We start from the raw sequence: 15,313 nt of genomic DNA on the forward strand, positions 1-15,313 counted from the left end.
TTTTCTCCTTGGCTCCGTGAAGGCACGTGACGAAATATCTGAAGTTGTTGTTGTTGTTGTTTTTTATTATCTTGCCAAAACGAAGTTTTTGCAAGATATGTTAGTCAGCTTCTATGTTTTTTTTTGTCTGTAATCACGTATAAATCACTCTGCAGAGCACAGTTATCATCGGAAATGTTTGTAACTTCGCATATCAGAGGCCTATAGAGGTCCCTTTCAGTGCACAAAATTTTGAAGGTCAAGGTCAAAGGTCAAGGTCACTTTGTCGCAAATCAGGGGAGTCGACGAAACCCTTATTTTTTGAGTAATTTTGATCGGATCGTCTTCAAACTTCATGGGAATATAGTTCATGGTCTGGCGCTCAGCTGATTAATTTTTGGTGGCGATTGGCCTTGACTTTCATGGTTAGCGCCTGAGGTCAAACATATTTGACTCCAAGGTCAAATTTTCAAGTTTTAGGAACCACATCGTGTAGTACCTCAAATCGAACACCTCGATGAGTGCTTTCTAGATATGTCAAGCTTGAGACATTATGATGTCATTTGGTGACGTTATGAGGCAAAAGCATATTTTTCATGGTTACTCTGTAGAACGATTCTCATCGGAATCTCTCGTCGGCAGATATTCCTCAAGGAGTCGCTCCTGGATTTTTTGTTTGTCTGTAATCACATATAAAAAATTCTGCAGAGCATAGTTATCATTGGAAATTTTTGTAACTTCGCATATCAGAGGCCTATAGAGGTCCCTTTCAGCACATAAAATTTTGAAGGTCAAGGTCAAAGGTCAAGGTCACTTTGTCGCAAATCAGGGGAGTCGACGAAACCTTTATTTTTTGAGTAATTTTGATCGGATCGTCTTCAAACTTCATCGGAATATAGTTCATGGTCTGGCACTCAGCTGATTAATTTTTGGTGGTCATTGGCCCTGACCTTCATGGTTAGCGCCTAAGGTCAAACATATTTGACCCCAAGGTCAAATTTTCAAGTTTTAGGAACCATATCGTGTAGTACCTCATATTGAACACCTCGATGAGTGCTTTCTTGATATATCAAGCTTGAGACATTATGACGTCATTTGGTGACGTTATGAGGCAAACGCATATTTTTCATGGTTACTCTGTAGAACGATTCTCATCAGAATCTCTCGTAGGCAGATATTCCTCAAGGAGTCGCTCCTGGTGGATAGCAGCTCTGTTCACCTCAGTGTGACCTTAAAGAAGTCACACGTGGTCACCTTTTGGCAAGATACGGTTGACCCTGCGAGTTACATTGGTTTATTATTATTATTATTTTTTTAGTCTATCACGAATTTTAAAATATATTCGGACATTTGCTTTTAAGTTTCGACGTCGACGTGACAATATCCTGAAACAGAAAATATTCACAGAGGAGGAACTAAGAATAAGACATGAGCAAACTGAAGAGGCAATCGGATGTGACGTAACGGCACGTGACGAAATATCAGAAGTTATTGTTTTTTTTTTAAACGCTGCCAATACGCCATTATACGGTAGCTGTAAATTAGAAACACGTTCACCAAGTTCTGTGGTCGTCCGGAAGACGTCAATCAAATACGTCTACATACGTCAATATGCGTTGGAGGTATGTTACACATAGGTTCAAAGCACGTTACTCATAGGTTAGAAATAAGTTTTGGGTACGCTAAGCATTACCTCGACGTGTTTCGACTTATGAGTAACTTACAAGTAACATGCCTCGACGTGTATCAACGATCGCATAACATGCCTCGACGTGTGTCAACGATCGTGTAACGTGCCTACAACACGTTACTCATAGGTTATAAATCAGTTTCGGGTACGCTAATCATTATCTCGACGTGTCTCGACTTATGAGTAACTTACAAGTAACGTGTGTCGACGTGTGTCAACGATCGCAAAACGTGCCTACAACTTATGGCCAGCGTAGCGGAGCATGTGAGTCATACGCTGCCATACGTCGTAAAAGTTCAAGTATGCTAAAATTTGAGGACAACCGCAAAGTACAACAATGAAAGCCAGCGTACTACGACGTATGGCAGTGTTTTTCAGCGTGTTTGTAACGTATACAAAACTTACCCATAACGTATTTGACGTGTGCCAGCGTTTTAGACAATTTTTTCATAAGTCGGCATACGCTGGCTAAATCGTCAAGGTGTGACAGCGCCTTTACCCAAACCCTCCCAGGTTCCCATTTAATCACCAATTCATTATCATTGAGCCTTTTTCCGTCATCTTTGATTTGGATGTTTTTGTGCAGATCTTGTTTTTGAGAGGTGCGTCGACTGGTTCTAATGTGTAATATTTTGTGGGATTGTTGACACGCGAAATGGCGCACTCCCACGAAAGCACTCACTTGATTCCTGAACGATTTACATTCACTCTTTCGAAAAAAAAAACAAATGAATGCACTTCTCTGAACTCCAAAATAGAGCAAATTAAAAACATTACAACTTAGAGTGGTGCTTTTATGTTTGTACGAAAAGGGGTTTGGACAAGGATTGGGCTAAATGGGGGTTAAACAGTATAAAAAGTTGACGTTAACATTGTGTACTGGACTCGGACAGCATTATCGTTGTATCGAGTGCAAGGCAGGGAGGATAAACAATAGCACTCGTACACCGAATGTCCTCCCGTGAAGAGCAGGCGAGCTATCGCCGGGCACCCTGCCCAAATTCCAAATTCTTGCACATTCAGTCGAGTTTCCTGTATGGGAGTGGCGACCTGTTCTCGATTGTAACCCCAAAGAAACTGCTTCGGCAGAACCGACATTCTGTACAGAGCATGATGCACAAGACAAGCATACCTTAATGCAGGAGTAAGTGGAACTTCCTGGGGCATAAGTATCTGCAGTCATGTGTGCCGATTGGTGTGCAGGAGTACTGCGTTTGTGTGTTGTGGCCGTGCTAACCGAAAATTTACCTACTTTAAAATTCGGGAATCGGAAAAGACGTCATATCTATTTTGTGGGTTATCAAGGGATGGATTAGCGTCGAAGTGGTCTGAGCGTTTGGGACCCCCTTTAAAGTGTGCAGTAATTCGGAAGAAAAATCTGGCTTTCATAGACTGTAATTTTGAAAGCAAAAATACTTGAAAAAGCAGAATAAATTTTCTTTTTAGCACAACTTCATTTGATGGAAGTTGATCGTGGGTGGTGCTTGATGAATGGAGACGATTTGATGATCACAGGTGATGATTGTTTGTTTTAAACACTCGTGAGCTTGTTATTGAATTAAAGTGTGCCTTGATTGGCTTGTAAAGGCCACGAGGTGGGAATTCATTCCCCCACTACAGTGCATACCTTGGTAGACCTTGCTCCAAAAGTGATCCAGCTTTCAATCTCCACTGCTCTGTGTCAACTTTCAACTTTTCCACCTCTTCAGCCATTCGGTCCTGAAATCACAAGTACTCTGGTTGGTGTGCAAATGCTCATCCTTTGACCGGGCTTTCCTTCCAAATAAGAGTGCTACTCACTTGTCTTCAGATGAGGAATTGCTTCAGTGAAAATGAAGCCACACAATTAACATGCCAATGACGTTCACTTTTAATGAATCACAATATTTAAAAGGAAATGCCAAGGGTGAAAGGAAAAGTTAAATAGTGCAGTGTATATAACAATGTTAAATAAAAAAGTTAATTCACCAACAAGAGTGAACTATCGCTTTGTTCTTACAGTCCATTTTTTGTTTCCTCGGGTTTTTTTGGTTTTCTTCTTCAATAAAATGTCTCTTTAGTCACTTTTATCTGAAACCCACCCTACTTCCCATCTTTTGTCCTCTCCCCCTTTATCTTTGACACCAAAATGATTTTTCTCTCATTTTTTTTATGCTTGCTTTGACTTCTCATGTTTAGAATAAATTATCGTTTTTAATGTTAATGACCGCTCCCTCTGATGCTTGACCCTTCACCATGCAACACCCTAAATCAATAGCTCACCTCCTTCCGATCGTCAACACGACATCACCCCTTTGTTAACAACTCACTTTCCTTTGGTCCTCAACCACTCAACTCATCTCCAATTCAGTCCCCTTCCTGATTCCTGACTCAGCCCATCTAAACGTGTGTGTGTGTGTGTGTGTGTGTGTGTGTGTGTGTGTGTGTGTGTGTGTGTGTGTGTGTGCAGGCACACACGTACACGTACACCTCTTTCTCAATCCTCATACTTCCCTCCAATTCCAACGAAGGACGAACACCAAAAGACCAAAGACTTGGCTTTAGTTTGTTTCCCATAGTGGTCCGGATACCTTTGTTAACCCTCAGTTGGCGTAACATATCATTCAGGATGTTAGAAGCAGGAAGTATGGAGAAACAACTGGACAAAAATATCAGTGAACTTGAACAGCACTCGGAAGAGCACATACCTCCGCCAGGCTGAACAGTTTACGTTTTTTATCCCACTGATAGGCCGGATCTGCAACAGGATCTTCACCAAAATCTAACCAATTCTTCCTTGTCACACACCCAATCTGTCCACAAAGTTTCATCGGAATCCGTCCATAACCTTGTGACATATCATGAAATATGTCGTTCTTGGCCCCATCTCTCAATGGTGAAGAATCACTGAAAAAAATATAATATTCTCGTCTCTAGATTTGGATCTTCCACCAAATCGAATCAATTTGTCCTCGTCACATACCCAACGCGTCCACCAAGCTTCGACCGAATACGTCCATAACTTTTTGAAGTCAAACCGAGCAGATATCCTGCTCACAGACAGACAGACAGACAGACAGACAGACAGACAAACAGGGGTGAAAACAACCTACGTCTACCTTAGGTGGTGGAGCTAAAAATGGAGCGGTTCATCAATAGATGCAAGAGTGCATAAAAACATGGTCGTTGGTTGTGATCACCGTCTCTAGTCATTGGACGTGTTCAAAAACAACTTCAAATAAACAAAACTTAAAATGTGGGCTAATAAGTTATTTGATAAAAGAAAAGTTGAAAACCTTCATGTCAAGACCAAATTTGGTGAATATCTTGCCAAATAGGCTCATATTTAAAAGGAAAGAAGAAGAAGAAGAAGAAGAAGAAGGGGAGGAAGAAGAAGAAGGGGAAGAAGAAGGAGAAGAGGAAGAAGAGGAAGAAGAAGAAGAAGAAGAAGAAACTGTCAAAGCACTTGAACATGATAAACATATCAGCCGAGATATTTACATCTGGAGGAGTCGTTCGTTGTCAATAAACGGTGAAACATCATTGTCACCTGAAATGGTGGCTCGTGATGTTCGATGCTCGGTACCCACATTCAAATTGTGTATGTCATACGTGTTTGTCCATTGTCTTCCAACATCTTTGAAAATTCTATTAAAGTACACTGATGTCTACTAATGTCTGTCCTGCGTGTGATTAAAGTGAAGCTGCACTGTGAACCATAGATAAATGTTTTTTTGTTTTTTTTTAAAAGGTCAAACAGTGAATTTGGCAGGGGAAAGAAGCATCCACTCAGTGTGGCTTAAATCACTGGAAAGAAATGTCGAAGAGGAAAAAAACAAAACAAATGAGTCGAAAGGTGACAATGCTACAAGGTACAAATTACAGATCTTGGGCTGTTGAGGGTGTGCGTCAACACGCTAAATAGTCAAAGATAGTTAATTTTAACAGATACACCTCCAGCAAAGCTTTCAAAAGTTTGACATTTTCCCTAAAAGCTGTTCTTTCAACATTTATATGGATTTGATGATTACACCTGTGCTCATTGAGCAGATGGGATGACAGGATGGCCTAGTCATTGTGGTACACACACTCGCCTCTAAGCTGTCGAGCCCGGGTTTGAATCCTGACCTAGCTATAAACTGTCATCCCTGCGTTTCACAGGCAGGATGGTTCATCAATGTATGTGACGTCCCTTGTGAAATCGGTCGCTTGGACGTGAAACCTGTCGCCACCGACTAATGTCGACAGACGGAACATCCAGTTTCACGCCAATCCAAGGGACCTCATTCAATGATGAATCATCCTGCCGGTAAATCAGCAGGATGAGAGTTTAGAGCTGGGTTGAGATTCAAGCCCAGGCGAGACAGCTCAGAGGTGAGTGTGCATACCTTCAGGTCGTCCTATGCATACCTTCAGCGTTTCATACCTTCAGGTGAGTGTGCATACCTTCAGCATTTTTAAAAAGTGCAAAAAGCACATTTGATGGGAAGGTTTCTAATTTTACATCGAAATGACTGCGTGTAAAACGAATGTATTTTAAAAGGTGGGAATTTGTCGTCATCTCTTGGGATTTGGAAATGAATTCTCCAATTCCTGAAAAATACGTTATATTAACATCAGCTACTGTTTTATTTATTGAAAGCTGCTGACTACTGATCACTCCTCAGGGTTAAACAATTAAATTTTAACACAAAATTCATGCATCACACACAGTAGCACTGCAACATGAGATTTTACTTCAAAATCTGATGAAGGGAAATGTAATGAAAGAACCTTTACAACCACGGAATATGACACAAGACGGGTTAATTTAGATTATTACGCTCTAACAGTCGAACATGTAGCGGTTCAGCGATTAATTTTTTTTTTTAGAGAGGTTACTGAAAAACAGGCAGGAGCCAGGTGGCCTGCAGAGGAATGAGAATGCTGTTTGTAATTGGATTACAGGAAAAGTGATTATTGGGAATGATAAAACAGCCATTACGATAAGGGCTCCCAAACGTGGGATGGCAAGCTCATTTGGTGTCGTGTTGATTAAAAAAACGGAGCGGTCGTGAAGCCGGCCGGGATGGTGGTTTTTATCGTGCTATATTGACAATGGGGTACAATCGAAGTACCGCTGCAACGTCATATTCTTACATTTTGTACTTTCTCTCTGCGAAAACATCACCTGTGAAGACAAACTTCCTCTAAGTGCCGTAACAACAAAAATAATCAACGTTCCACTGTGGACCAATCATCTGCAGCACCCCCATCCTTCTCAAGTCTATTCACTCTCTTTTTTCCAACATCCGGGGTCTTCATTCCAACCTCAACCAGGGTACCCGCCGTCTGCTGTAATCATCTATACCGGATTTCCTGTTCCTTACTGAGACTTCAGATTGCCGAACCCATTTCCACTTCTCAGTGCCCTGGCTACATCCTCAACCACAATTTCCGCTCCAACGATGGTATATGCACACACGTCTAATTCAATATTTCTGTGACTTGCCTTCCCAACTTTTCTGGCTCACACTCTCCCTCCTCAATCTCAATAAGTTAATCTGCTGCCTCTATCGGTCTCCCGAATGACAATCACATGCAGATATTTGATCACATAATTACTTGTATTGAGCAAATCCAACAATACTCTCCATCTTCTGACATCAACATTCTTGGGGATTTCAACAACCACAGCTCCTAGCATTTCCATGCGACCTGCACTAACCAATCAGGCTGGGAATGAAGCAGAAGCTTTCGCCATCTTCAATGACCGCTGCCATATCTCTGAACCCAGCTGCATTGCTGACGCTCCTCCAATAGCTCCAATGCTTTGGATCTACTTCTCACTTCCAAACCACATCTTTACACTAATATCCTTGTTACACGTAGGATACTCTGACCACTATCTCATTACCACCTTACTGTCCCTTACAGCAGCATCAGTATTCTCAGTCGACCTGCTGCATCCTTTGACACTGTGACACTGCCCACTGGGATGACCTTCGCCAATTTTTTGCAGACCACCCCTGCAAGACTTCTGTTTCTCCACTGATCCTTCCACTGAAGCAGACCTTTGACAAGCTCTCCTCTTTCCCCAATGCTAGTCATGCCTTTTAGTCTTTGGACAATCACATCTCCACCAACTACTATGAATCATCTTTTCCTCCTCTGAACAACCCGATGGCTCCATTTCCAGCTCTTCTAAATCCAAAGCCAACACCTTTATCTCTCAGTATGCAGGGCAATATAATTGCTCCTACTTTTCCGAAATCAAACTCCCTTATACCTGTCATCAAAGTTTCCATTCCCAAAGTTCACCAGACCCTGCTCTTCCTTGTCATCAACAAAGCCAATGGTCCAGATGGCATTCTTGCTGTTGTCCTCCAAAGCTGCACCCATGGACTTGTTCTTCTTTTGTCCAAACTTTTCAACCTTTTCTGCTGCACCGGTAATTTACCCAACCTCCGAGAAGCACGCCTGTGTCTGTACTGTCTCGAAGAGGGGCAGCGTGTCTGATCTCTCCAATTACCATCCAATTGCCTTGACCTCCAATACTGTAAAGTACTTATTGTTTGTGGGAATTACCTTTCATGGTTTTTCTTTTAAAATTGTTTCATGGTGTGTAGCTTTCATGCATCAGACGTGATTACTGTCCACATTTTCAGAGGTACAACAAGGAATATTTATTTTCTGGACTTTTCACCGAAATTGAATGTTCACTTTTCAATGACAGTGACAACCGCAAAAGTTACATCCACATGAAACATCAGTACTTTGCAGTATCCCCTGCAAAAAAATGTCCTGTATAATTCTGTAGAACTTGTACTGTTGTGTCTCGAAGAACTATTGAGTTCTGTAGAATTTCTACAGAACATTTTTTGCAGGGTCTCCAAAGTCACGGAGTCTCTCATCAATAAACAATTTATAATCCACTTCTAATCTTGCTCTCTCCCATCAATGACCACCAAAATGGCTTCCGCAAAGGCAGGTCTACTGCTGACCTCCTGGCCTAAATTGCCAACAAATGGTCTTCAGCAATTGAGCACTTCAGAGAAAGTCGACTTGTTGCACTGGACATCAGCAAAGCCTCAGTATTGACAGTCTGGCACAAAGGGCTCCTAGCGAAGCTCTCTCAATGTATGGTCAATTTATATCTGATCAATATATCTGATTCAGCCTCAGCTCATCTCATTTTCTATCTTCCTCGCTGGGTGATCTCTCTCTCTTCCTGTATCGATAGTGTCCTCTCTAAACCTTCACCATATGAATTCTGGTATCCCTCAAGGTTTTGTCATGTCGCCCTCCCTCTTTCTTCTTTTCATCAATGATCTCTTCACACTGATAAACAACTCTGCCCATTTCTTTGCTGATGATTCCACCCTCCACTCCTCCACAAGTTATAAATCCCAATACGTACACTTCCTCCCACAGTCCCTTGCTGCGGATCACCTCTCAACTGTTTCTTCAATCAGTCATGATCTCAACCTCATTATCCAATGGGGCTCCAACAACCTTGTCTTTTTCAATCAGTCCAAGACTCAAACCCTCCATATATCCAGCAAGTCACCTTTCTTCTTCTGATGTGCAGCTCAACTCCAGCAGTCCTCATACATTAACATTCTCAGTGTCACCATCTCCAGCAATCTCTCCTGGCACCCTCACATCCTCAATATCGGCAAATCTGACACCTCCAAGAAACTTGGTTTCCTATTGAGAGCTCGCAAGTATTTCAACTCCCATCAGTTTCTCACCCTCTACAAATTAAAAGTCAGACCAGTGATGGAATACTACTCCCATGTCTGAGGCAGTGAACCATCAGTCATTGGTATTCTGGATCATGTCCAAGCCAAGACTGTCTGACTGATTCACGATCCTACATTGTCGAGTCATCTCCAAACTTTGGCCCGCCATCGAGCAGTTTCTTCCATGTGCCTCTTATATTGTTAACTAGCAAATACCATCCGTCACTTCAATGACGGGAACACTGAGAGGGGGGGGGGGGGAGTGGGGAAATGGAGGGGGTGATAGAGAGGGGTGGAGGGAGAGTGAGGAGATAGAGGGGGAAAGACAGAGGAGGGAGGGGAAGCGAGGAGGGAGGGGGAAGCGAGGAGGGAGGGAAAGTGAGGAGGGAGGGAAAGTGAGGAGGGAGGGAAAGTGAGGAGGGAGATAGAGTGAGGAGAGAAGGGGGACGGAAGGCAGTGAGGGGTGAGAGGAAGGAAAGGGAGACGTGTGGTGGAGCGTTAATTACGATTCACAGGGTCTCATCAAAATGGTTCAGCATCGAATAACAGTGAAGATGGAAACAAAATAATGTCTGAAATCCATTTTATACGAGTCATCCTATAAATACCACGCAGAGACAAACACCGCCCGGACATGTCTGGAGATAAACACAGTCCAGAGACAAACACCGCCCGGACGCAGTTGGAGCCAAGCTGTTCGGAGACAAACACCATTCAGACACGTCTGGAGACAAACTCCTGCCAGACATAAACACCGCTCGAACACGTCCGGAGACAAACTCCCATCCGGATACATCCAGAGACAAACTACCATCTGGACATGTCTGGCGACAAACTCCCATCTGGACACGTCTGGCGACAAACTCTGTTCCAGACATAAACACCGCCTGGATACGTTTGGAGTCAAACACCACCCGGAAAGAAATACCATCTGGACGAGTCTGGAGCCAAGCTGCCCGGAGACAAATACCACCCAGATGTGTCCGGAGATAAACTCCCGTCCAAACATAAACACCGCCTGGACACATCTGGAGACAAACTCCCGTCAGGACATAAACACCGCCCGGACACGTCCGGAGACAAACTCCTGTCCAGACAAAAACACTGCCTGGACACGTTCGGAGACAAACACGGCACGGATGCGTCCATAGCCAAGGTGTCCGGAGACAAACACCGCTCGGACACGTAAAAAGACAAACTCCCGTCCGGACATAAGCACTGCCCAGACACGTCCAGAGACAAACTCCCATCCGGGCACATCCGGAGACAAACTCCCATCCGGGCACCTCCGGAGACAAACTCGCATCTGGGCACGTCCAGAGATAAATACCATCCAAGCATGTCTGGAGACAAACCACGCCCGGACATAACCACCGTCCAGACACATACAGAGATATCCACCGTCCAGACATAATGACGATCCGGATTAGTCCCAATACAGACAGACAGACAGACAGACAGACAGACAGACAGAGAGAGAGAGAGAGAGAGAGAGAGACAGAGAGAGAGAGAGAGAGAGAGAGAGAGAGAGAGAGAGAGAGAGAGAGAGAGAGAGAGAGAAAGAGAAAGAAAGAGAGAGGTGGGGATAGGGGAGTAATCAGAGAGAATATGTTATGCTTTGTGAACAGCACACACAACACACAACATACAACACACACACACACACACACACACACACACACACACACACACACACACACACACACACACACACACACACACACACACACACACACACACACACACACACACACACACACACACACACACACACACACACTGCTGATATCGGTAATTTTTCGGGAATCGGTAGGTTGGAGTCAGTGTGATTACCGACTACGGTACGTACTGTACACAACCCAGAAAACTTGAGCAGCTTTCACCGAAAAACAATGTTACATTTATGGAGACATTATTCTTTCAAGGATATGTTCACAAACATTAATCTTTATAAACAGCTGCATGAGAAGGGTGGAAAAATAATTGGCTCGGTAATTTAGAAAACACGTTAATACAGCAAACGGCTCAGATATCGGGCATTATCAAATATATTTTGCTTTGAAACTCACAAAGAGAAACATATAACCTTTGTAAAGCAAATCGGATAACCAAATGTTTTAGAAACAGGCACGAGGACAAAGGAAAACTTGATAGAACCTCCATAAGATACGGGATGAAACTTTGCCACCACGGCACCCGAAACAGGAATGGCATGTCTACACACCCACGGAGAATCCGTACACATCCAAATCTACCCATATGTACTTTTTTAAAGTAATCTGAAACTCAGTCAGGCCAGTGCTCCACTTACCATGTCCCTACCACACCAATGCTAATTTCTAAGATGCGATGTGCCTTCTCTGTCCCAAAAAACAAACTTTGAGTGGTTGTGTCACCAAACTCAAGCCCAGGTGTCACCCAAGTCGACGTCAGGAGACACAAGACTAAATAAAAAATTTCAGATTATCAACATTCGTTTAAATGCCATATTTTCAACAGGCAAATGTTGATCGTGTCGATGTAAGATTATGGGGTCAATCATTTGCAGCTGTCTAAAGGGGGGGTCACACTGAGGAAAAGGTTGGGATCACCCCTGCATTAAGGCGTTTCCTTTTCATTCAACAAATGCCAATATGGCATCAGTTTGTTCTTAAGGCAGAGGTACCTTGTCCATTTGATTCTCTTCAAGCTGTTTTCTTGTATTCTCCAATTCTTGTGAAAGCCCATTCTGGAATCAAAATTTAAAAAAAACTGGTAAACGCACATTAAAGAAAGCCTGTGATCAAAATCGAATGTATCTTATTATTAATTTTGAAAAAAAAAATGTGGTGAATCTCAAATCCTGTTTGATAATCGAAGTGAATGAGTGTACAATTGACGTATACAAGCTACCTTCTCCTCGAGAGCAGCCATGCGCTCTTTGAGATGCAGTTGCAGACGTTCGTTGGACTCCGACAGAAGCCGATCGACTGTATCCGACAGGCGTTTGTTGTGTTCCTCATTCATCTTTTCACGCTGCCGTGCCTGAGAGAAGAAAGGACTAAATAGCATCAGACATCGTAATAATGACCATCATTTTACAATACAGACTGGTGAATTGTTGACGGACAAGGTTCCCAACAAGATGAGACGGAGAGATAATTCACAGAAGCAGGCAGGCATCTTATTGGAATACATAAATGTAAACAGAGCAAGGAAGAATGAGGGACAATCCTGGAGATTTCATTTTTCAATGGAAAGTACATGAGAGAACGGTAGGACCCAGAGTAATTCAGAACAATACCCTGGAACAAGGAAACGGAGTCAACCACCAGAAATGCAATGACTTTTGGAGAGGGGGGGGCGGGGGAGGATCATCTGCCTGACCCACCTGGACATGTAGACCAGTCCAGGTCAGGCAGGTGGATTATTCCCCTCCCTGAAGGTCGTTAATGAGTCAGCTGGGTTTTCTGTGCCAATCCAATAGTGACGTAGCAATTGCTCTGTGACGAGCTCAACTTACTGACGGTGAGAATTCAAACACTTAATATTGTTGCTTTACCTGTTATTTGAGCACACAACCTCAAGGAGCACTTTCCAGTATCCTCACCAACAGGCCACCACTGTCCCCAACATATATTGTAGCATGGATATTATACGTAAAGAATAATTTAATTTGCCATCAAATTTTCATTTTCAGTTAATTATTTTCATGACATGGCATGACATGACATATTTTCATGGAAGACACCAAATGTGTGATGGATGCAGATGAACACATTATAAAGAACCTGATTTAAAAAATCTGCCTGCACCACCAATTGCCTAAAATTGTATTCTTCATGAAATATCGTATTGATTTCATATTGGAAGGTGTCAAAAGCAATAATAACCCGAAGGGCACTCGGTAGAGCGCATACCTCCGCCACATAATGCCTGATCCACGAGAACACATCGGGCCCAATACATTTTTGAAATATCATGCGAAATATCGTTTTTGGCCCTATCTCTCAATGGTGAAGAATCACTTAAATTTTTAAAATAATTCTCCTATCCAGATCAGGATTCGGATCTTCAACAAAATCAAATCACTTCGTCGTCGTCACACACCCAACCTGTCCACCAAGTTTCATCGGAATCTGTCCCCAACTTTTTGAGATATTGTGCCACATATTGTTTTTTGCCCTATCTCACAATGGTGAAGAATCACTTTAAAAACTTCCTGTCGCCGGATCCGGATCTTCACCAAAATCTAATCAGTTCATTCTTGTCACACACCGAATCTTTCACAAAATTTCATCCGGATCCGTCCACAGCTTTTTGAGATATCCTACACACAGACAGACAAACAAACAAACAAGCCGGTAGGCGGACATGGGTAGTCGATCAAGTCGAATTTAGTCGTTTTTCAGCCGTTACTAGCCAACAAAAGCGTCCATAGCAACGGTTCTTTCTCACACATAACTAGGACATACCATGAACCTACCATACCAGTTTCATGTATATCTGACTCATAGTCTCTGAGATATAACGAACTTCGTTTTTTTTATTGTTTTCGACCAGGGTTCATTCAAAGTCTATCTTCTCCAACAGTTTTCATAGGATCTGGCTGGAAATTTTTGACAATATGGCTGAATGTACTGCCCACAGTCGCTCATGGCCCGATTTTTGATTTTCGAAAAAATTAATTTTTGAGATATTTTTGAAAACTTCAAAGGTCCGTTGCTAGGCAACGGATGGGTCCATAGCAACGGTTCTCATTTGCACACAACTAGGTCATGGTATGAACCTACCAACCAAGTTTCATCGAAATCGCCATTGTATTAACGGAGCACTAGACCGAACAGACACACATACAGACAGACAGACAGACAGACAGACAGACAGACAAACATATCGACGGAAATACTGATAATAAGGGTAGACTAGATTGACTACCCAACAAACAAGAAGATGTCATGCAGAGCATGATAGCTGCAAAATCCATAAAACAAATTTGACCTCAAAAATAATTGCTGGTTGAATTTGATGACCAAACATGCAACTCCTCTTCAAATTTCAAGTGAATCAGATGAAAATTGACAATTTTGGCATATATTGACCTTTTGGCCGATGTGAACCCCCAAAAATAATTCACTGGTTGAATTCAGTGGCTGGAAATATAACTCCTCTTCAAATTTCAAGTCAATCTGATGAAAATTGAGGATTTTAGAAATAGAACCTTAGTTGTTGACATTGGGCCTACGTTGACCTTTTGGTAAACATTGACCTCAAAAATAATTGGATGGTTGAATTCATTCACCTGAAATATCAATCTTCTTCAAATGTCAAGTCAATCGGATGAAAATTGAGGATTTTAGAAATAGAACCTTAGTTGTTGACATTGGGCCTATGTTGACCTTTTGGTAAACATTGACCTCAAAAATAATTGGATGGTTGAATTCATTCACCTGAAATATCAATCTTCTTCAAATTTCAAGTCAATCGGATGAAAATTGAGGATTTTAGAAATCGAACCTTAGTTGTTGACATTGGGCCTATGTTGACCTTTTAGTAAACATTGACCTCAAAAATAATTGGATGGTTGAATTCATTCACCTGAAATATCAATCTTCTTCAAATTTCAAGTCAATCGGATGAAAATTGAGGATTTTAGAAATCCGGTTGAATTCAGTGATCTGAAATATAAATCCTCTTCAAATTTAAAGTCAATTGGATGAAAATTGAGGATTTCAGAAATACCACCTTAGTTGTTGACCTTTGGCCTTTGTTAACCTTTTGACCTCAAAAACAATAGGCTTCTTCCTTATGAGAAACTCTACCAAGTGGTGAAGTTTCGTGAAGATTGGTTTAAAATTGTGACCTGTAGGTGACAAACAGACAGACAAACACACAGACAGACAGACAGAATAACAAAATCGACTGACCAATATACTTGAAAAATCTTCGATTTTGCAAATAA

At 42.2% G+C, this 15,313-nt stretch overlaps 1 protein-coding gene across 6 annotated transcripts in view; it reads right to left on the bottom strand.

The window, feature by feature from the left end:
- Positions 1 to 15,313, bottom strand: part of LOC147032991 (liprin-alpha-1-like) — a 341,574-nt gene that overhangs the window by 82,539 nt on the left and 243,722 nt on the right. For all 6 annotated transcript variants that reach the window (XM_085871083.1, XM_085871085.1, XM_085871082.1 and 3 more), the window contains exons 10-12: positions 12,265 to 12,396; positions 12,038 to 12,100; positions 3,297 to 3,388 (exon numbers count right to left, since the gene is read on the bottom strand). In XM_085871083.1, the coding sequence (XP_085727209.1) occupies positions 3,297 to 3,388; positions 12,038 to 12,100; positions 12,265 to 12,396 (287 nt within the window). The remainder of the gene's footprint in view (positions 1 to 3,296; positions 3,389 to 12,037; positions 12,101 to 12,264; positions 12,397 to 15,313) is intronic.

The sequence above is a fragment of the Eptatretus burgeri genome, chromosome 2 (assembly GCF_056783735.1).
Source record: "Eptatretus burgeri isolate ZD-2024b chromosome 2, Ebu_testis_v1, whole genome shotgun sequence".
Classification (NCBI taxonomy): Eukaryota; Metazoa; Chordata; class Myxini; order Myxiniformes; family Myxinidae; genus Eptatretus; species Eptatretus burgeri.